Source organism: Vanessa atalanta, chromosome 18 (assembly GCF_905147765.1).
Source record: "Vanessa atalanta chromosome 18, ilVanAtal1.2, whole genome shotgun sequence".
NCBI classification, from domain to species: Eukaryota; Metazoa; Arthropoda; class Insecta; order Lepidoptera; family Nymphalidae; genus Vanessa; species Vanessa atalanta.
The window spans coordinates 8,503,951-8,517,228 of NC_061888.1; the positions used below are offsets into that span (position 1 = coordinate 8,503,951).

The window sequence follows — 13,278 nt, forward strand, 5'->3', positions numbered from 1 at the left end:
ATTTCATGAACCATAACAGTTTTCACAGATGATGTATTTCTGTTGCGGCAACTTTATCTTATTAATGATATTTCAATCGTCTCCTGGGAGCTTCAACATACCTATATCTAAACGAAATATGTCTTCAAATTCAATATTCATACATTGTTTCTTAAACATAATTAAGAGACTAAGTAGACAACATTTTGTCTATAAATATCCACTTCATAACTTGTTATAGGCCAGTGTCCTTATATGAAAGATTTATTGATGACATCAATGTTATGATAATCTTTTATATGTTTTATTATTAAAATAAGCCTAAATTGCCTTTTAAAGAGGCTGGATAATGAATAGGCAAATGAGGACCATGTGGACGAAACAAGCATGAAAATTAAATATGCGTTACCCATTTTTGATTATGAAATGTTGACAAATAATGTGGTTTTATTTTTCTATTCTTTTAACCATAGAGTCTTTTTTTAGTTAAAATTAAATCTATATAAAGTATTAAACGGTGAATGGTATTTATCTGTTTGTGTATCAGTTGATAAATGTACAACATTCAAACTTCATTAAAAATTCTGAACTGGTGGTAAATAAATTTCAATACTTTGTAAAAAATTGCCTATTTGAATAAAGTATAATTTGAATTTTGTTAAAAATTATTTATACAATTCTAGGTGCAGCAGAGTGAATACGGCTCCCTAGCTTTGAGGTTGAATTTAAATTAGACTTTGTTCGTTGTTTGTGTTTGTTTTGGTTCACATATAACACAAATATAAATAACTTGTTATTCTTTTTGTTAAATGTCTTTTTTTATCGTACATCATGATATCAGATTTCAGAATCATGTTTACCTGAATTACATTTTGATTCGTTATTTTGAACCTTATTTCATTGGAATAAAAGACTACATTATCATTGAAATGTCAATATTGTAATGAAGCTTACAATTCAGTAGATCGGAATGATCGCGTGCATTCAATTATATGACCTCTATGCAAGTAATATAGGCTATTATCGTATGAATGACTGACATGTTGTGATAGGTGTTGTTTATTGCAACGATTTGGCAGCACTCTCTATTCTTTACACAGTTTGTATGCGTGAGTTCCAAACACTGGCAGTATTCGAAACGTGAATTTTTGTATTTTAACTTTTTACGCAAGTCGTGTCGCGTGTCAAGTTTGTTTACGTGTGAAAAGTGCACTTTTAGTGTAATGTTAGCAAACCGTTGACTTTTTTTGATAACTTGGCAGAGTTCTGGAATTCCTTTGCGTTATGTTTTACGTAAATATAAAATTTTAGATAAACATAAATTAAAGTTTTTGCACATTTGAGATGACAGTGGGTGGTTTTTTTTTAGAAAATAACAAAGCATTGGTTTTTAATTTAATTATAATCAGGTTAAAAATGTAAAAAATAAAACTAGGTACTATGTTTATTAATATAATGTATTTTGTATAGCAACCTTAGAAAATCCAATATAGTAATAGAAGTTAATTTAGTAATTGTAATATATTTTATAACAATTATTTCGATGCTTACGAGTGATGTAAATGTGGCGACGCTTATATTAAAATTTCACTGCGTATTACTCCAAATACCTTTTAAACTCGACAGCATAATGCAAAATGCACATCGCCTTACATAAAAGCATTTCTTTTATTTATAAAGCAAATGAAATGGAAACGGATGTCGGATTATGTTACGCAGTTGTTTTTTTCTTTTAATTTTGATTGTCCGTATCTTTAATATTAAAATATATATTTTTATGGATCGGGAAGACTAACTACAAATTGACTTCTTCATGGAATGAATGGCAATCTCTGCCCATAGACTTATATCTCTTGATAATGTTCTCTCAACCGTAGGATGTAAGTTATTAGATCTTGCGTCGATATTAAAAAAAAAAAATCTATTTTAATCTGCCACTATATCTATCTGTATTTAAACGCTAAAAGTACGATTTATAATTTGTATGTGTCATTATATTGTATTGTAAATTTATTCGTATTAAATAAATGCCGGATGTTAATTTTGCGCTTGAAAACAGCTATATTTTTCCTTATCAAGACTTCCATTTATTTATTTAGCGACATAAATACTTCTACCTTCAAGCCACTATTTACAGAGTAAATTAAGGTGATAAAATAGCCTGTATACACATGTATAAGATGAATGAAAGACCTCGTTTCTTCAAATTTCACTTCTCATTGACTAGCGTGTGCTCCAAGCGTTACTCGCTTTTGATAAGCTCACTAAAGCTTGACCTATATCTCTTTTAGCTTAGATTTACCTGTTATGTGTCTGTTGCAATGAAATTTATGTCAAGTCTTTATATAGATCAGTAGTGTTAAAACCGGAACGAATGAAACAGATATAAAAAGATTGATGTTCTTCTGATCTTTATATTAATGATAAGAAATGCGACAAAAGAGATTTTTTTTGTGTAATGTCAAGATTGCTCGAACAAAACGTTATAATAAATAGTCATAACAATAACTGGTGCTATTGTACTATCACCAGCTTTGGTACCATCCAGTTATTAGTTATTCTACCACTAAACTTCAACAAAAATAGTCTTGTAGGGTGACTGAGCCAATGTAAATGTGTTCTTAGGTGGTTTATATTTTTTTATAGTTTCAATGTCGCTGAAACGTAGTGACCATACAAGATCCACTAGCTTATTGGCCCGTCTTTCCTACATTGTTCTATATATACCCGCATTTTATTAGTTTATTATTATGTAGGTAGTGAGGAGTCTGTAAATATCTTACTGCTGGGCTAAGGCATTAGCATTTTTTTAGCATTAGCAGCCCGTAAATGTCCCACTGCTGGGATAAAGGCCTCCTCTCCCTTTGAGGAGAAGGTTTGGAGCATATTCCACCACGCTGCTCCAATGCGGGTTGGCGGAATACACATGTGGCAGAATTTCGTTGAAATTAGACACATGCAGGTTTCCTCACGATGTTTTCCTTCACCGCCGAGCACGAGATGAATTATAAACACAAATTAAGCACATGAAATTTCAGTGGTGCCTGCCTGGGTTTGAACCCGAAATCATCGGTTAAGATGCACACGTTCTAACCAATGGGCCATCTCGGCTCGGCTGGGCTAAGGCGTCTTCTCTTTTTGAGGACAAGGTTTGGAGCTTTTCCACTGCTCCAATGCCGATCCCTGGATACACATGTGGCAGATTTTCATCTAATACGTGTAAGTTTACTCTCGATGTTTTCCTTCAACTACGAACACGAGATGAATCATAAATACATCATGAACATTCAATGGTTTGAACATGCAATCTTTTGTTCTACTTTACGTATTATAACCAATGGTCCATCTCGGCTCTTTAAGTTTCTTCGAAATATGGCAGTCTTCATGTCGCAGAGTTTAAACCGCTTGCTAAATAATTGCTGGTCTGTTTCAAGAACAGTTATAACAATACCACGGCTATAATTTTAGTGATAGTTTGAACGGAATATTTAATTTTAGTTGTTTAATATATAGTTAAACAACTCTCTTTGACACTTACTTGACTAACTTACTTTTTGACACTTTTTGTTTACGATTCTATTTTATTATTTGATCCTGATGTGTGTAAATTCAAAAAAACATCCACCACCTCCTATTCGCGAGTGGAAATTAGTATTATTCTAAATTTGAATTTCCACATAGAAGACATTAACGTAGTGTTCTACACACAATGCTAGAAAATGTAATCCAAAAAAATAAGTAGTTACATTTGTAGCAGAAGTATTCGTTAATCAGAACATTATTAATTGAAAAAGAACAGTTCACATTTGTCTTGATTAAATGTAAAGTGTTTCCAACGACATTATATGAAAAGACGTAAAACTGATTTGTCGCACTCATCGATATATTTTTTTTATTTGGCTATGAATAACGTGTGAAGTTTTTTAGCAAATATTTTTTCCTTTTATCGCTTCGAACTACATTGTATAAATAGTCTTACGTGTTTTGAGTTGAATTGTTAATTGCATTCGATTCGTTTAATATACTGCAGCTGTTTGACACTCAATGTTATGGAAATTAAAAAAAAATGATATATGTATAAAGTCGTTGTTGCGGTTAAATAGGAATAAAAACGTCACCATTTCTGAAGCTAGATTTATGAAAATCGGCTTCTGTTAAGTAATGTTAGGATGTTGTAAAACCTCTTTTGAAAAATTATCACCCAAGAAGGAGAATTTGGGGATGAAACTCTGTATATAAGTTCGTCATTTTTGAAGATTACAAATGTAAAATTCGTTGTTTAAAGTACTGATTATAATCAATTAACAGGCGTTTTAGAAGGCTGAAATTTGGGATGGAAATTTGTTTGAAGGTTTTAAGACAATTTGACGTTAGAAATATAGGAAGACGCATTAGAGCTTGCGTCTATGAGTAAAACAAATTTGTTTAAGCGTATTTGAGAATTCATCCCTAAAAATGGTAAAATTCAGAATCTTCCATTCGCGTTGTCTTCATAGTTATTTAAAGTTAGCAATATGGAAATTTGTTATTATTTTTGAAGTTTCATCCCTTAAGATGATATGGGTTAAAATGTTGTAAAGGATTATAGAAATTCTGAACATGGAAATTTTTGACAAAGCTGGTAACCAAAAACATCTTATATAACTTTAGAAAATTCGAAAGGTTTCTGAAAAATATTTTCGGATATCGACTAGAATCAATAATAATAATTCGGTGAGTGCGTAGACGGATGAGGGAAAGATTGTTATTATTATGCCAGTCTATAAATATGTATTACAATGTCAGTAAATTATTTTTTAGATAAATAATATGATATGATAAGTTTATTTGTCGTGTATTTTAGGTATAAAAAATCAAAGTATTGTGAGTGTAAGCGAATCGTTTTCGACATTTGCCTACAAACAAATTGCAGCGCATAAGCTATTTACTCATAAAAAACTATACAGTTTAGTTTTTGAATTAATTTAATACGGCCCGTCTGGATGAGAACCAACTATTTGCCGTTTATCTTAGCGCCGGACATCGATACTCTGTTTGGCTGTTACGTTTCGAAGGGTAATTAAGTCAGTTTAATTAAGGCACAAGGGATACTACATCTTAGATTCACGGTTGTCGGCGCATTGACCTTATAAAGAGTAACCACTCTTACTTGCTACATGTTCAATACTGTAGTACCAGTCAAAGGTGTGTTATAACCACCATGTATCAGTTTTTTTGCTTGTCCGAATGAAATAAGTAAGTGTATCATTTAAGTGTGGTTCTTTGAAATTGTTTTAAATGAATATTGTTATTATATACAAATAATGACGACGCCCTTAGAACTGCTTTAAATGTATCTGTCTGTGTATTTATGACTATAAAACCACTAAACAGATTAGTTTCATTGCGGTTTATAACGTTACATTTGTTTTCCTGGATGGGTTTTGTTTTATTGGAATATCTTTTATAATTCGAGTGTATTTGTATAAAATATGTTTTATGATTTCAATATATTTTTTGGAAATTTTAGAAAATACGGTTTTGTGTAACGCCAATGATCATAAACCGTTACACATTTTTAAATGTATTTAATTTAAAAATACTAGTTGCGATAATTGATCAATTTAAATGCGTCCGTTATGTCAAGAACTAGTTTTTTTTTTATTAAATTCTTATACGTTTTTTTTATTTTCATTTATATTTCAATAGTAGGTTCCTACTATTACAATTAATTGTTACATTAAAGATAGTTAAATATAAGTAGATTTATAAACTACTTTTATACTATAAAAACAAAAAAGCTTATATTTACCACATTAAACTCGTTTTCTTTATAAAAAATAAAATACCAAATTCAATGTTTTTCATTCAATAATCTTTATAATAATATATCTTAAATGGTCAATATTTCGCATCTACTGCCGTTTCGGAATAAGACTTCATTTCCGCAAATAAAATAATAAGGACGCGAGTCAAGATTTTCGTCTGTATTAATTTGCATTGAGAACGAAGTTATAATCATTGATTTATGCGGAAGTTTGAATTTATATTGAAAAAAAGTATAAATAAGCAGGCAGATAATGGTCTGCATTATTGGACCAGCAAGTCTGTTTGCGCGTATTCTAAACAAAAATAGTTGATACATATTACTAAAACTCTTGCTTAATATTAATCTTAATATCACGTGTAAGAAAGAGATAGCAATCGGAAATCAAAAATGCTAATACATGTATTTAATTTGTCATTTTAGTATTATAAGATAAATTGAAGGATGTTTATTTTTCAGTCATGTTACAGTATAGCGATACAATATAATTTACTAGAAATATATTCTATTTCTTATATATATAATAAAGATTCAATGCTATTAATGAAACTAATGTTTCACCAATTCCACTAACGAACTCCAAATTAAGAACTCCGCGTGTTAATTGGCTATTGGCCGTAACTCGATATCGTGCTGTTCGACATTTACACACGTCCAACCCCAAACAACCCTTGGCCGAATAAACCGACGAATTTGCTCTTCTATTTATAGGCCCTTTCCAATATGCCAATCAATTGGATCAATGAAACTCGAAAACAAGACTAGATGTTCTATTTGTTTCCAGAACTTTGAATACAATGAGATGAAAGGTATTCATCGTATTCAGATTGTTATACTAATCTATAGTAACATTATAAATGCGAAAGTAAATCTTCCTGTATGTCTGTCTGTTGCTTTTTCACGGTTAAACTACTGAACCGAATTTGATGTGAAATTTGTTATGAAGCAAGGTTAAACCACAAGGAAAGGCTATTATTTTATGTCTAACACGTGACGACCGACCCCCTTAAACGCGAGGGAAGACGCGGGAGAATAAGTTTTGTGTAAATTATACGGAAAGAAATGTTACAGAAGTTTGTTTGATTGCACTTTGTTCTGTTTTATGTGAATTCGACGATAACACGTTATCAATTGAATTATATAGGACTCATGTTATACGTATGTATCGGTATCTTCTAATGATTGTTATCGTGTAGCTACTCTTTTAATTACTACGAATAATGTCGCGTAAAGAGTAGTATTTCTTTTATAATAACAGATGTAACTGTCTATAGATAATGATATCATTGAAAGATCTGATAACAATATCTTCTTTGATATCTTTTTTTATATAAAATCAGTCAAGATTATATAAGTATAATACATAAACACAAATGCACGCACGCATTCACGCACACACCCACACACACACACACACACACACACACACACACACACACACACACACACGCGCGCACGCGCGCACGCACACACACACGCGCACGCACACACACACGCATAGGCATACAATCGCTATGAACTCTTTTAAAATAAGTTATTTTACCTCGCGAAGAGAGAACACACGCAACGAATCTACTAAGAAAATTTTGTTTTGTTAACGTTACCAATGAGTAATGTTTAACTTTGTCTGATCTAAACTATTTTAAACTATCACATGTTAATGTTTGTCTTGCAGTTTATTTAGATTAGTTACGTTCAAAATAGACGCGGGCTTACTTCGTATCAGGCTAGATAGTAATCAGAAGATATGCAATTTTATTTTATACGAATTATCTTTCGTGACGAAATAATGAATGCAGAATAATTTGTTTTTTACGTATAAAGAAAAATACTAAGATTAGTTTAGTTTAGTTATTACTGTAATTTTGTGCAGTTGTCTTGATTAAGGACCATTTAAAAACAATAAGTCTTATTACATTACCTATTGGTAGGTATATATGGATTTTTAATAAATACTTATCTGAATGTAGATTCAACCGTGAAGAATCAGCAAGTAACTCATTAGTTACTTTTTTTCCTCCAACTTATATAAGTTAGTATGTATTCATTTATTATTTATCCTGCATGAAAATTAAGTTTTAGCGCGTGATAAGTTTTATTAACAAATATATTTGATAACATGATATTTAAATTTCTTAATAAGCCAAGTCAAAATATATCTACGGAATCTTGGACTAGAAAGAAATACAATGTCCCAGGAAGCACAGACACAGACGCGAATATATATATTGTAACTTATATAATGCAAAAGTGTGTTATATATATAATTAATTTGTAAAGTTATTGCGAATGTGAGAACCCCAGGTGAGCGTGTTCAGTCTGGGACCAATTCGGAAACTGGATTGGTAACTGTTGAATTATTTCATGTTAATTTGTACTGTGGTCTGTGAGGTCTCAGAAAAAAAAGAACGTTAAGGAATTCAAGAATGATATAACAGCTTATATAATTATGACGAAGTGCTTTTAAATGGTGTTCCGCTACTTTCTCTGGTTTTAATGTTAGATTTGTTAATAATCTCGTATCTAATTATTAAAACGAAAATGTATGTTACATATAAAAATATATGGTTGTTATGAACTTTGGAATTAAGGAAACAGAATCTGTTCTGAGGAACAACAAACAAAATGACAAGAGAGTTATGTTCCTACAGTCGTTTGGTTTGTCATCGTCGTTTTTGTTTAATAACGGTTTACCGATGTATTAAATGCCGAGATGGCCCAGTGGTTAAAACGCGTGCATCTTAACAGAAGATTGCGGGTTCAAACCCAGGCAAGCACCACTGAATTTTCATGTGTTTAATTTGTGTTTATAAATCATCTCGTGCTCGGCGGTGAAGGAAAACATGTGTCTTATTTCAACAACATTTTGCCACATGTGTATCCTATTTCAACAACATTTTGCCACATGTGTATCCACCAACCCGCATTGGATCAGCGTGGTGAATATACTCCAAACTTTCTCCTCAAAGAGAGAGGGGAAATTTACTGTTAATTTTTAATGTGAAATATTAGATATTTACTAAGAAAACCCTGTATATGTTCTGTCTGTGTATATATTCCATTGCCTCCGATTGCCAATTGTATTGGCAATCGGAGGCGGTGGCAAACAGTATAGTATAAAAACTTATACGGCAAAATAATTGCACATGAATGTGCCAATTTTCACGCTAATCGGTCAACTTCCATTTATATATATATATGTACTAGCTAAATAATCACATCACACAAACCGTCACCCCCATTTTAGCTTCTCGAAGGGTGAATTAAATAGCATATGTCCTTCCCCGGGACTCAAACTATGGTTTAACCGTGATGAGGTAAATTACAGCTACTTATGCATTTATAATATTTATTTAACGTTTTGAAGATCGATGTTACAGACTTCATTTGAATAAAACAAGTCTTAATACCTTTCCAAGTTAAAGTTGCTGCTTTCACTGATCTTGGTCGGTGATGTCTTGAATTATGTATCAATTTGCCATATACAGTAAAAGATCTCCGCGAGCTAAAAAATCTGCGGATATTCTTGGCATTGGCGCGTCATTATTTGCTTTCTCTGTGTCACGTGGGCGTCTCCCGCTGACGTTATCTGCGTGTGCGCAGCAGAACAGGTCATCTGCTTTATTTTGAAATTAGAATTTTTAGATATCGGACAACGGAAAGATTGGTATGTTTATATAAAAATATAAGAACTTTTTATTTATAATCAAATATACCAAATGAAAAAAAAAACGTAATTAAACCTTATATAAAAAAAAAAAAGATTCTATTTGCTTCTGATATAACTAACACGTAAAATATATTCTTTTATCTTAAATAGAGAACCCTTGTCCTATTATATTAATTATAGTTGATAAACGCTTAATTGCATCGTAATTATAATTTTTATACGCCTTTATATTACAACAGTTACGTTTTAGTCTCTGAACATGTTTACAATAGCATTGGTTTTCTTGTTTTGTTCTTATCACTATTGAACGCGCATTTGTTGTTTGCCTCTCCGTATCTAATTCATTAAATGGATTTCCTTTGCGAATTGCAGTACTGTCGGTGAGAATGTACAAAATTCCAAAATGTGACGTTTAAAAAGACATTTAATTACTCGAAAACTAATTAAAGATAACAGTATATATTTTATAAACAAAAAGTAGATACTTTAAAATTTATTTAATATTTTTGATATATATCAAATACTTTAGTTACTAAATGCAAAAGACGTTAGTTTTCGTTATATTTATTAAAAAATACGACAGTGGTTGAATGTTAACATTGTTTACAATTAATGTATATAAACAGACGTTGACCATCAAAAATATGCCAAGTATATCCCAAGTCGTTTTTTGTACCATTCAATATAAAATTAAACAATATAAATAAAAAGTGTACTATAATAACTCATCAGATGTGATCAAAGAAAGTATTATTTTAAAATTTAAAATATACTACTGCTAAACGAATACACTACAAATTATAAAAAAATAAAATAACTACCATAAAACATACACACAAGAACATGCAAGAAACGCTTGTCACGTCAATAGTCTAAATTTAAAATGGGTGAAATTACGAAGCGCTACTTATACTCGTATATATATAAAAATAAGACAAAAATAACCGTCGACAGACGTTATCTGCCGTGTATAAACTAAAGTCTTTTCCTAATCGCGCTGCATCTTTTGCTATAAGTTTTATCTATATTGGTTTAGTAGTTTTTTCAGCTAGGTATTACGAATGATACGTATTCTCGTTTATTCGTATAAGGATCTCTCGATACTAAGGAAATACCTAATTAATAATATTAGTGTAAAGGTTAATATCGTACTTCTGGACTAAGGAGAGGAGACTTCCTTTTACACGACGGCTTGGGATACGTATGTGGCACGTTTTCTTCCGGCTCATATATGATCCTCACGATATGTTCCTTCACCGCTGAGCTCTAGATGAATTATAACTAAGCGAAAACTCGTTGCTCTTGAACCTGTAATTAACCTAAAACGTGTACCTACTAACCACTGGGTTATTTCGACTATATATGTAAGTCTAGAATGCCTAATATCTAGTGTACAAACTTTTGTGTCTGTCTGTACAAACATCAAAGCTAACATTGAATCGGTCACAAACCGTGGCATATAATTCTAGAGAATTTTTACAGCAATGATGTCAGTGTTAGTTTTTATACCTTGTAAATAATCGAGATAATGCGGATTTATAAAACAGAAACGCTGCGAAATCGGTTTTCATTTTGAACGTTAGTTTTTACGTGTACGAAATGTTTTTAATTCGGTATATACACTGTCCTCTGCGTTCTCATGTCCTTAATTATAGTCTGCGGGTCATATGCATAATGTATACTAATACGTATTATAAAAGTAATAAAAACTTTTTCTTAAAATAGCTTTGTCTTGTTTCGAATTTACAAATGTTACGTAGGTTATGTGTACAGGCGTTTGTTGGTTGTTAAACTAATTGACGTATTTATCCAACATCTAATTTTGTATGAAACGATCTCGATAATTCTTTTTTACTGTCCAAATATCCTGTTCGTCGAGCTTCTACTCAGTTTATGAGAATCATCTGTAGAGAAAGTTAGTGTCGAAGTGCGAATTGAACAATTTAAGTCGTATTAATATGAAAGTCACGTGGTTCCGTAGCTTTGCCAGCTTGTCAATAATATGGAATGTTTAGGCGATACGTGTGTGTAAGTGATGATAAAGTGTTGATGGATACGTTTAAGACAATTCAAGATACAGTGCTGGTTTATAAAGTTTGTTTAGTGGCAAAAATGTTGGCGTCAGCCGCTTCCGCCAACCTGAGTCGGCATTCGCTCTCCGCTATGTTCCAGAAGCGACGTTCGGTTGATAGGCCTCTAATTATGGTGAGTTGGATGGATTTTAGTTAGTTAATGTGCCTGTTAAGCAATATATGCTCAGATACAAAGGACAGGATTTATAAAAATGATTAATAAATAATCTTAACTGCTCTCCGTATCGAATTTACTAATTTGATCGTTCTGATTAATTAATAAATATATATATTGTAATCATATGAAACTAACGAAGACACTATTTAATTGATTTAAGCGATAATTTCTTCGAAATGATAAAGTAACTATTCCAAGTACATTGGAATTCATATATAATACATACATATGTTTATACATAAAAACAAAGTAATATGCTAATTATAATTTTATATACGTGAACGTCTTCATTGCACGTTGTGACCTAAATTTTTGGCCGCCAAATAACATTGGATATGTGAATTTTGTTATGAATTTCTATGTAAAGTTTAGATTATCTAGGTCGATGTCTCATCGTTATAGTGGCGGCGAAATGCTCTTACGGAATTAACAGATTCCCGCAATATTTGCATAGTTTTGAAATAAATGAACCTGTTTTAATGATAGATAACTCTTTTATTCGAAATTTCTAGAACATTATTATATACTTATTGTGTGATCTTTTACTAGTGTTCGGTATCCGTTCACAATTAGTTAAAGTAAGGTTATGGAACTCGTTCTTACGGAAATTTATTTAAAAATTCGTTAGTTATTTTATCTAAGACATCGACAAACTATTCCAATATAAAAACTGTTTGCTAACACCGAGACGTAACTGTTTTTGTGTAGTTAAAAGTCAATGAACGTATCAAAAATTTAATTTGAATCCCCCTTTCAGTGTATCTAAAATATTGTGTATGCCTATTGGGATACTTTACCGGTAAACAGTACGAGCCTGTAAATGTCCCATTGCTGGGCTAAGGCCTCCTTTACGTTTTGCAGAGAAGGTTTTGGTGCTTACTCCACCACGATGCGCTTATACGGCGGATAAATGAATATACAAACGGAAAGAGAATTATAAATAGAAAATTTTCTGTGTTCATAGGTTATAATTACAATTAAAAACTTTATTGTACCTATTTATTCATTTTGTCGAGAGCCGAAGATAAAACCATCTTTTTCAACCATATAGGTACAACTATTATTCAGTGAGCTTCCATTTCAAGTATATCTATTTTAATGAAAGGTCAGTTTTTAATGACCATTGCACTGCAAAGTGCGCAGGCGGATTTGTAATATATTACTATGATAAATGTATGTAGAAAATGCAGAAAAGAGTTCATTAGTTTGTCCTTCTTCAAGGAGCAAGTGAGTGACCTATAAGCACAATATTTTGCATTGTGATCGTTTCTGTATCCGCACAGGGAATCTCAGTATGATATCCAGGTTTACAAAATGATAGTTATGTTGTATTTATTCGTATAATTAGTCAATATCAAATCAAATCCAAATAAAATATGTTTTACTTTTTGTTCTATTTACTTTTTATCCCATGAGCGAATCCACGACTAACAACTAGTATGCTACTAAGCACGCCGAACGTGTAGCTATCACCATATCGAATTTAATTAAAATCCCGCCAGTCACCCGCGTGATGCGTGCACAAATTAAAGGAAAGAAAATGCATGAGATGCGAAAAATAAACATAAACAAA

At 31.6% G+C, this 13,278-nt stretch overlaps 1 protein-coding gene across 2 annotated transcripts in view; it reads left to right on the plus strand.

The window, feature by feature from the left end:
- Window positions 1-1,094: 1,094 nt before the first annotated feature.
- LOC125070861 (serine/threonine-protein phosphatase 2A 56 kDa regulatory subunit gamma isoform-like) overlaps window positions 1,095-13,278 on the plus strand; it is a 48,269-nt gene continuing 36,085 nt past the window's right edge. The window contains exons 1-2 of one of the 2 annotated variants that reach the window (XM_047680857.1): window positions 1,095-1,272; window positions 11,471-11,660. In XM_047680857.1, coding sequence (XP_047536813.1) covers window positions 11,505-11,660 — 156 coding nt within the window. In that variant the 5' untranslated portion in view covers window positions 1,095-1,272; window positions 11,471-11,504. Of the gene's footprint in view, window positions 1,273-11,247; window positions 11,661-13,278 lie in introns of those variants that run through there. The other variant, XM_047680856.1, reaches the window with a different exon arrangement.